The sequence below is a fragment of the Aptenodytes patagonicus genome, chromosome 7, assembly GCF_965638725.1.
Source record: "Aptenodytes patagonicus chromosome 7, bAptPat1.pri.cur, whole genome shotgun sequence".
In the NCBI taxonomy this organism is placed as follows: Eukaryota; Metazoa; Chordata; class Aves; order Sphenisciformes; family Spheniscidae; genus Aptenodytes; species Aptenodytes patagonicus.
The window spans coordinates 272072-283879 of NC_134955.1; the positions used below are offsets into that span (position 1 = coordinate 272072).

The following is an 11808-nucleotide window of genomic DNA, read 5'->3' on the forward strand; positions in this document are numbered from 1 at the left end:
GCTTGTGCCATGGGGTCCACCCCCAGGACTCCACAGAGGTGCCGAAGAGCAGAAGCAGAACAATTTTTAACTGCCACTACATGCCCTTGAAAGCAGAGCCACCCCAGGCTAGCTAATCCTCAATGACACTGAACTTCGCAGGAAAACAACGAGCAGTGAGGTTGACCTAGACCTATGTGCCTCAGATGGTCAGTACCGCTCCTCATCATTCAACAACAGGATCAAGTTCGGTGATAGGAGCGACAAAAAGCAGCATTTGCTGCTTTCCAAAACTTGCAGCAGGCTCCTGCCAGCAGGCAGCGGAGCGGCACGGATGCAGAAGCCACCCTGACAAGAACAACGTTGTGCATGCTGAAAAATCTTTTTGGTTGAAGGCAGACGGTGGCAAGAGCCGAGTGGTTTGTCACCACGGGCAGAGCACAGCCTGACGTTTCCAAGCCTAGTGCCTGTGACTGCAAAGGATAACATGAAGGAAATTTGTGCTAGCAAACAGCCTGGATCGTTAGCGTTACCCAGGACCTTTTGGCCACAGAGGACGAATGATCCAACCAGCTGAAGGGGGTGTGCGTGACAGATGCAGGGGGCAGCCGGGCCCATGAGAACTCACATACTTTAGAAAAACGGTTGCAAGGAGCCAGTCTTGCCAAGAAAGGCAATCTGCAAAGTCCTTTTTTGCACAGATTAGCACTTGAAAGACCAGGATGCTCATGTCCTGCTGAAGAATCACAGCAGGTCTTTCTGAATCCAGTTCTCTGCCAGCTTGGCCCAATTAGTTTAATAGAAACAATAAACCTGTTCATTAAAAGCAGGATGCAATTCTTTCCATATGAGCAGAACTGAACACTATTCTGTCTGTTCCAGGAACGTGAAAAATGGTTGTTGTCGTTCTTGTTGCTTTGTTGTGAAACAAAACTAAATGTTTCTTCTCTGAAATCAAAAGTAAAAACGTGAGTGTGAACAATTCAGTGGAAAGGAACAGACAAAATATGTATTTTCAAAAATACCAAACTGACTTCGGAATTGGGAATCAGGTCATACAGGACCTGCATTCATTGAAAAGTGCAGAATATGTGCATACCACCTGTGGATTCCTGCAATTTACTTCTACCTTCTCCTTCCTTCTCATCCAGTTGAGGATACTTCTAACAGAAAGAGCTGATTTTGCCACCATGCACAAATGCATCTCAACAAAAAGCGCTCGCCAGCTCTTCTTTCTCGCCTAACCCTAAGCCCAGAGATGGTCTCCAATGATCATACAAGTCTGCAGAGTGAGAATGCAGTGTGAAAAGAAACACAATCCCGCGAGAAGACATGAAATGCCTCTCAGGATACCTCAGTTTAGTTTTTGGATCTGCCACAGAAGTCGGTCATGTCACAATTCGTATCTGCCCCCATTCCCCCAAAAGCAAGTCTGATCACTTTCAGGAAAGGTTGTCTCTTTGCGAGTGTGAACACTGGGTAGGAAGGGTTCCAGTTTTCAGCTGAGGTTTCAAGATACTCCCACCCTATAACCCTCTGGCATCTATTCCACTCGAAGAGAGGAAAATCAGTAGGAAATTTAATCCAAAACAAACATTTACTCAAAATGCTTGGAACCAGAGTTTAAAAGGACTTGCTAGTGATTTCCTGCCAGTCAAAACCAGCTTTAAAACAACTACCCTTGCCATTTGGATCACTGCATCAGAAGAAGAACAAAACCTGAAATATCTAATGAGTATAAACCAAATCTGGATTACTGTTGCTCACCAGCAAAATGTTTGCATTATGGATGTGATAATCCTCCTTTGGGAGGATTTTGATGTTTTACAGTTTGTTTTTTTTAAAAGATAATACCCGAACTGTTGGCAGTACAGAATTAGACAAGTGCACAAACAAAAAGTGAGGAAAACTGGCTAAGCTGATGAGCTGCAAGAACGTTACCGTGAGAAAAATACTTTTTTCTTAGGAAAGTTTTAACATTTTTTTTCTTCCAGATCATCCTATTTGCTCACCTGTTCCTCAAACAGTTCAACGCTGTCCAGCATGGCTGCAAGACATGCCTTCATTCCTGCATTGCCCGTTGACGCCCATTCCCCGATCACCCTGTGCAAAAGCAACTCTGGATTTTCCATGTAGGACAGAGAGAGGACATGGAGAGGAGGTAAGGGTGAATTAGGAGGCATTTCAGCTAAGACTCTCCACACTGACAAAACCTCCCTGAGCGCGTGCTGGATTCAGAGCGGTGTCAGCGAGGGTGGAATTGGCCCCTTCTTTCTGAAGCAGAAGCAACTGGATTTGGCTGTGAGAATCCGCTGTTCCATTAGCGATCCTATCAAGCACAACGTTCTCCTCCCACCCAACACACACGGCCCATCCGTGCTGCTTCCTCCAGCGCTGCAGATGCAAGGGCAAAAGAGGAGAAGGGAGAAAGAAAATCCTCTAGAAATGTTCTACTCTTGGGAACCTGTCCTAGCTCCGAGCCTTGTTTCTCTCCTAAACGGCTATGAGCGCACAGACTCCCTAGGCTGCAATTTCTTTGGTTACTTTTCACATGGATTTTCTTGTGTTTTCCCAAGAAACTGCTGTGGCAAATTTCAGGTCAGGTGCCAATCCAAGTATTCATAATCAGAAAGGTCTAGCGTCCCCTTCAACTTCAGCAGATTTTTTTTTAATGTACTTGTATTTTTGATCTTTTTGTAAACATTGTTCTAATTTTTTTTGTTCCAGATACTTGTCAGGTGCTAAAGACAACATAAATCTAGGGACCCCCCTATCTTTCAGGAGCTAGCAAGATACCAAACATCAATTGACACCTGCAAATACCCAGCTGCCGACACCAAGAACTACTCACTGAATATCTTTATTTTCTTCTTTCTCTCCCCCCTTAGTAACTAATTTGTAATAGTAAAAAAAAAAAGTAAAATAGTAAAAAAAAAAGAGTGTTGCAGACACTGGGGTCCCTCGAATGGAGAAGCCAGAGCAACTGAAGTGAGAGCTTTGCCCTCCAACATCAAGATTGCGACACAGACCTCTTGGAAAAGCGTCAAAAGATACAAAGCGCAAGCTGAGAATTCGACATTATCAACTCTCCAGCCCAGGTCAGGGGATCCCACTCGAGGGACCCCAGTGTCTGCCACACTCCTCAGATGCTCCTGATCTCCTCCAGCAGGAGTGTCTGTCTGTCTGTCCATCTCTCCAAGTTGTTTGGGGGGTTCGTGGTGACCAGGTTTTTCAACTTCGATGCCCCCGAGACAGATGAAGTGACTTTTCCAAAGTCACCCTGGGAGGGTTGGGACAGCGATGAGAAGAAGTTTGATTCTTCTGATTGTATCAGTAGTGTGCAAGTATTTACACCTGCAGCGTGTCCCCAGGTTTTTGCGCCCCCAGGGTTTCGTGCTCTAAGTTAATGACCCCAAGCATTACCCAGCACTTTGTTTTGTGCCCGCTAAGGTTTTCGGTCCCTGATTTTTATGGTTTGGGACTATTTCATTGCTGTCAGTCCGTTGCTGTCTCACACCGACTCTCATCCCTGCATGGGACAGGTCGGGGACTTCATTCAGCGTATGAACCCCTGCCGTGCCGGCTGTCCCTGACCCCTGCGGACACCCTTCACCCCAGCCCAGAGGTGGGGAATCTCTTTTTCCAGCGCCAGTGCTCAGAGGGCTGCTTCTCCAGCACAGCCCCTCCCCGACCACACACCCAGGGCATTGCCTGTGCCCCTGACCCTGTTCCTGTCCCCGCCTCACCCCCGGGCACCCCGGGACCCCCTTGCGGTGCCCAGCAGCGATGAGCAGGAGCTTCATGAGCAGCGCTGGCTCTGCTGAGGTCCCGCAGCCAGCTGGGGTGTGCAGGGAGGCAGCCCCCTTGCTTGTCTAAGGCCCTGGGTGCGTGCGAGGTGCTTGTGAGAGGCAGCTGGGAGGGCACTGGCTGCTCACGTGAGGGCTGGACAAGGCACTAGGAGCCCCCAGGTTGCTCATGAGAGGGGCTGGATGCTCCCTGGGTGCTCGTGCAAGGCACTGGGTGCACACAGGGTGCTTGTGCAAGGGTTTGGCGGGGGGGAGAGGAAGGCTGTTTGTGCGAGGTCATGCGAGGGGCCGGGTCTGCCCCCATCCCCACTGCCCCATGGGGCACAGGTGGCCAAGGGGCCCAGGCATCCGGGTGACCCCCCTTCATCCCTACACACCCCCACTGCTCCTCCCCCCAGGGACCCAGGCATCTGTCCCTGTTGTGTCCCGTCCCCACCCCAGGCACAGGCAGGGGACACAAAGCACAGCTCACACATTTTATTTATTGTCCCTGGCTGTGACAAAGGGGCTGTGCCCAGGGTGTTCCCAGGCACGAGGGATGTCACCAAGGTGGGGGTATGACATGGTGTGTCACTGGGGCCACAGGGACAACACAGGGTGTTAGCACACGTTGAGGATGTCACTGGGGTGGGGGGACAATGTGGGGTATTACCAGGGCTGGGGGTGGGGGGGTGGGGGGCGTGACGACATGGGGTGACCCTGTGTGGGTGTGGGGACATGGGACGTCCTTGTGTGTTGCCATGTGGGGGAGGACACATGGAGCGTCCCCATGTATGTGTGGGGACTCACGGGGTACAGGTCTGTCCCCAGATACATAACAGGACCTAAGACGTGCCCCTCCCAGAGATGTCCCCACTCAGCTGTGCCCCATGGTGACACAGATGTCCCATGTCCCTGTGTCCCCCCGCTACGCGACGCCATGTCCTGTACATCAACCCATGCCCCTGTGTGTCCCCATGTCCTACCCGCGCTCGCAGATGAGCTCGACGACGCTGTGCTCCATGGGGACGGGGTCAAGGCAGCGGTGGGCGGCGCTGGCAGCCACCTCGTCCAGCAGCCCCTGCACCACCCGCTCGTCAGCGGCGAAGCGCCAGAGGTAGAGCTGCAGGTAATGGCCGTCCACCTGCACCTGCTGCAGCCCGAAGCGCCCCAATGTCCGCAGCCGCACACACTCCAGCAGCGTCTTTAGGCTGATCTTGATGATCCCAGTCAGCACCGACACCTGGGACGTGGGGACAGCAGGGACATGGGGCACAGGGGGACAGGGATGCCCCCAGGGCAGGAAGGCCCCGAGTCACATCTGCACGGGGATGTGGGGACACTGGGGACACCCCTCTGCAGGCCATCAGTTCCTAGGATACTCATCCTGGTCAGCAGTCCCCAAGGATCCCCTGCGTCCTGACACATGGGATGTGGGGACACTAGGGACATGTGGTACAGGGGAATGGGGACTCCTTCGGCCTGGATTCTTCACGTGCGGGGAGGCCCCAAGTCCCATGAGCATGGGCACATGGGCAACACAAGGGACACCCCTGTCCTGGCTGCCACTCCCAAGCCTGGACACACGGGACAGTGGGACATAGGGGACACGTGGCACAGGGGGATGGGGACACCCTTGGCCTGCCTGTTGGGAGCACAGGGAGGCCCCGAGTCAAGTCAGCATAGGGACAGGAGGACACCCTCGCCCTGGTCATCAGCCGCAGGGACCTCCTGAGTCCTGACACGTAGGACAGGGGAGCATCAGGGGACAGTGGCAACATCCCTGTCCTGGTCATCAGCTCCTGGGGACCCCCAGGGCCCCAACACCTGGGTCATGGGGACACCAGGGACATGTGACAGCCAGGAAGGTGGGCAGTTTAGGGACCTTGGGGACACGGGGGGCCCTTGGGGACATGGGAATGTCCCCGTGGCCTCACCTTGTTGAACTCGACAGGGCTGAAGATGTCAATGCGTTCGGAGAAGAGCTTCTGGATGTTGCTGAGCAGGTGGGTGTCCATGGGGGCGCTGGGGATGGTGACACCAGGAGAGTCAGGGACACAGGGACAGTCAAGTATTTGAGAAAGCCAGGGGATGTGGGGGCAGGGACACAGGGGCTGTCAGGTGACACAGGGATGAGGACACAGAGGTGGTCAGAGGATGCAGGGATGGTCAGGAGATATTGGGACTGTTTGGGGACACAAAGACAGGGGAACATGAGGATGGGCGGTGGATGTGGGGACACTCAGGGAGCGGGGGGATGGTCAAGGACACGGAGAGACGAGGCAATCGTGGGACGCAAGGCATATGGGGATCATCAGGGGATACTGGGACAGTCGGGGGAACACGGGGATGGTTGGGACATACGGGGATATTGGGAATACTGGGACAGTCTGGGGACATGAAGAGGGTCACGGGGAAGATGTAGCGGTTACTGCTACGCAGGGAGCACAGGGGTGACAGGGCAGCCCTGGGGGTGACCAAGGAAGGCCCAGAGGGTGGTTGAGAGGTGGCCTGGGTGACAGGGCTGACCTGGGGGTGTAGCTGGGGGCGTAGCGCCCGGGTGCCCGTGAGCTGCTGTAGACGGAGAAGGCGCGCCGGCTCGAATCGCTGCTCTGCGCCCGCCGCACCCCCTCCTCGAAGAGCTGCCCCACCTGCGGCACCACACTCTCTCAGCGCTGGTATCCCAGAATCCACCCAAAATACCCTCTGGGACCCCCCCCAAACCACCCGGGATCCCTCAAATCCTCTGTGACCCTCCCAAAACCTTCTGGGACCCCCAAAGATCCTCAAGGACCATATGGGGACCTCAGGCATCCCCTCTTGACCCTTCAGCCCCCCCTGGATGCTCTGGACTCCCAACTCTCCCAGGAACCCTCTGGGACATCTGGGAACTGCCAGGGGACTTCAGCGACCCCTGTAGAGGCCCTCTGGGGACTTCCTAAAGTCCTCAAGGACCTTATGGGGATCTCAGGGCCTCTCCAGGAACCCTCTGGGATGTCTGGGACCCCCCAGGGGACTTCAGGCCCCTCCCCAGCCCCTCTGGGCTCCTGGTGCTGCCCCAACCTGGACATCGATGGCGGTGATGTCCTCGACCACGCGCTTCATTACAGCACGAACGTTGCGGGGCTCGACGGTGCCCAACCAGTCTCGCGTCTCCACGCTCTTCCTAAGCATCTGTGCCACCGCGGCGCCCTGGACCTGCACGTAGTGGTCGAGCAGCCGCTGTGCCGCCCCCCGCGCCTCTGCACACAGTGCCGGTCCCGGTGTCACTGCCGGGCCCGTGTCCTGGGGGTGCAAGGGACATGCGAGACATGCGGAGACATGTAGGAACACCCCACACACCTCCACGCACAGCGCTGTCCCCACCGTCACCACTGGCATTGTGGCCTGGGGATACAAGGGACATGGGGACATGTGGGGATGCCCCCCCGTACCTCCACCATCTGATGTCCTGGGGGGACAGGGACATCAGGGGACACATGGGATGCTCTCCGGGCCACCCCACCTGCAGCAGCATCGCTGCCATCCTCATATCCTTGGGGCATCTGGGGGGACTTGGGGACATGCAGAAGCCCCTTGGGGACATGCTGAGGTGCCCTTGGGGACATTTGGGAGACACTGGCACAGGTAAGGACCCTTCTGCCTCCATGTGCACTGCTCATATCTTGGATGGACATGGGGTGACAGCAGGGCACAGGGAAGGACCTGGGGACATTTTAGGGTCCCTCAGGGACATTTGAGGGCACACAAAGACAGAAGGAAGATCCCCATACCTCCACGCGGACCATGGGGCTCAGTTTTGGGGGCTCACCTGGGGGGGAAACTGCTCGTCGGTGAGAGTGAGGATGTAACTGATGGTGGTGGCCTCATAGTCAAGACAGAGGCGGGCAAGGAGCAGCAGCAGGGCCGGGGGTGCCGCGGGGGCCCCCCGCTCAGCCGGGCCGTCGGCGAAGCCCCGGGCGGTACGGCAGAGCCAGCGCACGAAGGCCACTACCAGCCCTTCGCGGACCGCCTCCGCACAGAACTCCCCCTGCAACCAAAAACAGGAGGTTACACCCCAAAAATACCACCCTGGGGCCCTGAAAACCCACAAACTACCCCATACAAGCTCCAAATCACCTCGGTGATCCCCAAACTGCCCTGTGCAACCTCCAAATTGCCCATGACCCCCACAGCCTGCCTTGTGCAAGCCCTGACCTGCCCTGTGCAACACCCAAACTTCCCTGTGCCAGCCCCAGATTGCCCCAGTGACCCCCCAAAGTGCCCCATGCCGCCCCGCGCCACCCCACAGCCCACCTTGAAGTAGGGCAGGCTGGCGAAGGCAACATCCTTGGCGGTGAAGAGCTGCACGTAGGCCAGGACGGCCTTGAGCTGGCCAAGGACGGAGGAGGCGAGCGTGGCCAGCAGATCGGGCAGGCCGGGACCCTCCTTGCCGGGGGGCCGGGGGGCGGCCAGCGCCTGGCGCACGTCACCCAGGCACCCCAGGAAGAAGGTCTGCAGCGCCCGCAGGTAACGATCCACCCGCTCGCGCGCCGCCCGGGCCACAAGCGCGGCGCCCGCCTCGGCCCCGGCCGCGGGCAGCAGCTCAAGGAGGGCACGGAGGCGGCGGTGGAAGCGGTCGAGTGCCCGCACCAGCAGCGAGGTGTCGCCCAGGCCCCGCTCCAGTGCCAGGCGCCGCTCCAACAGCTCAAAGTAGCGGGTGGTGAGGGTGGCAGCGAAGGCTTCCAGGCGACCGTCCCCAGCCCCTGGGCGCCCCTCGAAGAGGCTGCGGTACGAGGCCGCGAGGAGGCACAGGTTGCCCACGAAGGCTGAGCTGCCGCGGTCGACGAAGTCGAGGATGTCAGAGGCGGGGGGCGGTGTGGCGGCGGTGCTGGAGGGGTCGGCCGGGGGCAGCTCGGCCTCCAGCGCTGCCAGCTCAGCCTCAAGGCGGGCGCCAGCGTGGCTCAGGAACTCCTCGCACAGCTCCTCGGGTGGCTCTTCCAGCTGCAACAGCATCTCCACGCACTCGGTGAGCTCCTTGGGGTCCAAGGTGTCATCCCTGGGGGGGGTGGGGGAAATGAGGGGGTTACTTGGGGATGGTGGGAGGTTCCGGGGTTAACAGTGGCACAGCAAGAAAACAGGGAATAAGCAATAAAAGTCATCAGTAGGCTTCAGAGTAAACAGTAATTATTAAAAAAACAAAGGAGAAAAAAAAATACTTAATAGCATCAGCATATTCCAAAGTAAACAGTGGTTATAGTAATAAAAAACTCACTAAAAATCATCAGTAGGTTCCAAAGTTATCCTTTTACCATAAACACATGAGAAAAAACCCCTATGACGTAGCCTTTTAAAAGCTCTCAGTAATAGTCAGAATTATTGCTCTTACTCTATGAATGTTCTGCACAAGGGATGGTTCCTGGGGTTGCTATCAATATGCTCCAGGGTAAATGTCCCCCTCCCTAGGATGTTTCTTGGGGGCTGTTATCATTAGGCTCCGGATTTAACACCCCTGACCCCTTGAAAAGCTGTCTCCTGCAGCTGTTATCAGCAGGTTTCAGCGTTAACGTACCACAACGACCATCACCCCCCCCAAGAAGGCTGTTTACTGGAATAGCTATCATTAGTCCCCAGAGTGAACACCCCCCGCCCCCCCCCCCCCCCAGCTGTTTCCCAGAGCTGTCATCAGTAGGCTCCAAAGTGAACATCCCCCAAAACCCCATTTCCCAGAGCTGCCGTCAGCAGGCTCCAGAGTGAACGCACCGGAGGCGTGCACGGAGGCGCTGGGCCAGGTCGGCCATGATGGCGTGGCTCTCATCCTCGATGGCACGGAAGGAGGGCAGGTGGCGGTAGTGGCGGAGCACGGCACGGGCGCGGGCGTGGCAGCGCAGGGCCCGCGCAGGCTCCGCCCCCGGTGCCGCCCACCGTCGCAGCCGCCCCGGCACCTCCACCAGGGACTGCAGCTTCCGCAGCAGCGCCTGCACCCCTGAGGGGGGCCGGGGGTGTCAGGGGCAGAGTTAGGCATGGGGGCAAGAAAGGGGCGGGACCACATCGCAGGGCGGGGCCAGCCTTTGGGGCGGGGTTAGCAAATGTGGGCGGGGACAGGAGCTGGATCTGCCCCCCTGAGGTCCCCCTACCCCCCAGATCTGCCCCTCAGCTCCCCCCTACTCCGTTATCTGCTGTCAACACCCTGGATCTGCCCCCCGGGTCTCCCAAAACCCTGCTATCTGCCCCCAACCCCCCAGATCTGCCCCCTGCCCCCCGGGACTGCCCCTCTTGGGGTCTCCCCACCCCCCCCAGATAGGCCCCTCAGCCCCTCCCCCCCATTATCTGCCCTCCAACCCCCGAGTTCTGCCCCATAACCCCCAGATCCGTCCCCCAAGGTCCCCCCAACCCCCTTCAACCTACCCCTGCCTACAAGATCTGCCCCCTAGGGTCCCCTCAACCCCAAGATCTGTCCCCCAACCCCAAAGATCTAACCCCCAAGGCCTCCCCCAACCTCAAGATCTGACCCCCAACACCCCGGATCTGCCCCCTCGGGCCTCCCCCCTCCCCGTACCGGCAAGCTGGGCGCCGCGGCGGTGCCGGTCCTGCAGCGCGGCGCTGACGCGGGCACTGGAGGTGCTGATGGCGGCCATGTTGGCAGCCAAATCATCCATCTCTGCCTCCATGCGCCGGAAGTCGACCTTCATCTTTCGGATGGTGTCTGGGGAGAAGGAACCGGACGCCTGGGTCCCTTGGCTGCCTGGGACCCCCCCCCCCCAAGTCCCTCCCGGACGCCTGGGTCCCCCCCCCGCTGGGTGCTCACCAGTGGCAGAAATGAACTTGTTGTAGTTCTCATAGAGCAGCGTCTGCATGTCACTGTCGAGGGCGCGGATCTCCCGCCCCAGCGTGGCCTCACGGGCCAACAACTGCCCCAGGGGGCACTCGCTACGCACCTGGAGGGGGGCAACACTTGCACAACTGCCCCCCAGCCCCACTGCCCCACCGGGGGGCCCCACTGCCCCCTGCAGTCCCCCAATTTACCCCCTGGGGTCCTCAACTGGCCCCCCGGGGCTCTAACTGCCCTCCATAGCCCTTCTGGGATCCTCAGCTGCCCCCTGAACCCCTAACTGCCCCCCCTGGGGCCCTCCTGGGATCGCCAACTGCCCCACTCAGAGCCCTAACTACTACCTGGGGAGCCCTAACATCCCCCCAGGCCCCTAAATGCCCCCCCCCCGCCCCCCCGGTCCCTCATGGGATCTGGAAACGACTCCCAGGAGCCTCCTTCTGCCCTCCGGGGCCCTCCTGGGATCCACAACTGCCCCCCAGGAGCCCTAACTGCCCCCCCCCCAGAGGGCTAATTGCCCCCCTGGGGCTCCAGTGTTGTCGCCGTAGAGAAACACACAGTATCCTAAAGAGTGCCCATGGGAGAAGATCTACAGGGTCGCCAGAGACCCTTTCTGGGGTCCCCTTAGGGCCCCGGGGGGGGTCTGAGGGTCCCTCTGGCCGGGTCCGTGGGACGCCTATAAGGATCCTTTTAAGGGGGCTGCAGGGTCCTTTTAAAGGGGTCCCATAGGGATTTCGCAGCGGCCTTTTGGGGGCCCCCGTAGGGCCCTCGGGGCCGACCCGGGGGTCCCCGGAGCTCCCTGTCTGGGGGTGTCTGCGGGCGGGGTCTCCACAACGACCTCGGGGGCTCCCGGGGGGGTGGAAGAGGTCGCTGTGGGGTCAAAGGTCACCTTGGTAAGGAAAACTTCCGGGTCGAAGTGGGGGCCGTTGATGTCGGCGGGGTCCGGGGCCGCCTCCGCCGTCTCCGCCGCGGGCGGCCCGTAGTACCGCTGGAGCGGCCCGTGGGGACGCCGCCACCCGCTGCCGGTGCCGCTGCCGGCCTCGGGGCTGCTCCCAGCCCCGGTCCCCGCCGCCTCCACCTCCGCCATCGCGCCGGCCTTCCCGGTCCCGTCCGTTACTTCCGGCCCTTCCCGTGAACGTCACTTCCGCCGGAACGTCCCTGTCGCCGCGGCAACCGGCCGCCCTGCCTGTCATGGCGGGGACACCCCAGCGGCGCCCCCGGGGCCGGCTCCCCATG

The 11808-nt window shown here is 58.8% G+C and overlaps 1 protein-coding gene across 1 annotated transcript; it reads right to left on the reverse strand.

Annotated features, from left to right (window-relative positions):
• Window positions 1–4247: 4247 nt before the first annotated feature.
• Window positions 4248–11667, reverse strand: VPS51 (VPS51 subunit of GARP complex). Its single transcript, XM_076343583.1, has 10 exons — window positions 11462–11667; window positions 10552–10681; window positions 10303–10449; window positions 9507–9729; window positions 8061–8802; window positions 7576–7794; window positions 6828–7049; window positions 6294–6415; window positions 5702–5789; window positions 4248–5007 (listed from the first exon to the last, which is right to left on the reverse strand). The coding sequence occupies exons 1-10, from the start codon at window positions 11657–11659 to the stop codon at window positions 4747–4749; spliced, it is 2352 nt and encodes a 783-aa protein (XP_076199698.1). The 5' UTR covers window positions 11660–11667; the 3' UTR covers window positions 4248–4746.
• Window positions 11668–11808: the final 141 nt, after the last annotated feature.

Excerpts from the sequence above, each read along its gene's own strand:
- VPS51 (XM_076343583.1), bottom strand. The coding sequence starts at position 11,659 with ATGGCGGAGGTGGAGGCGGCGGGGACCGGGGCTGGGAGCAGCCCCGAG. Across the intron at positions 10,450-10,551 it reads CAAGTTCATTTCTGCCACTG|ACACCATCCGAAAGATGAAG; the intron begins GTGAGCACCCAG and ends CCTTCTCCCCAG. Across the intron at positions 6,416-6,827 it reads TCACCGCCATCGATGTCCAG|GTGGGGCAGCTCTTCGAGGA; the intron begins GTTGGGGCAGCA and ends GTGGTGCCGCAG.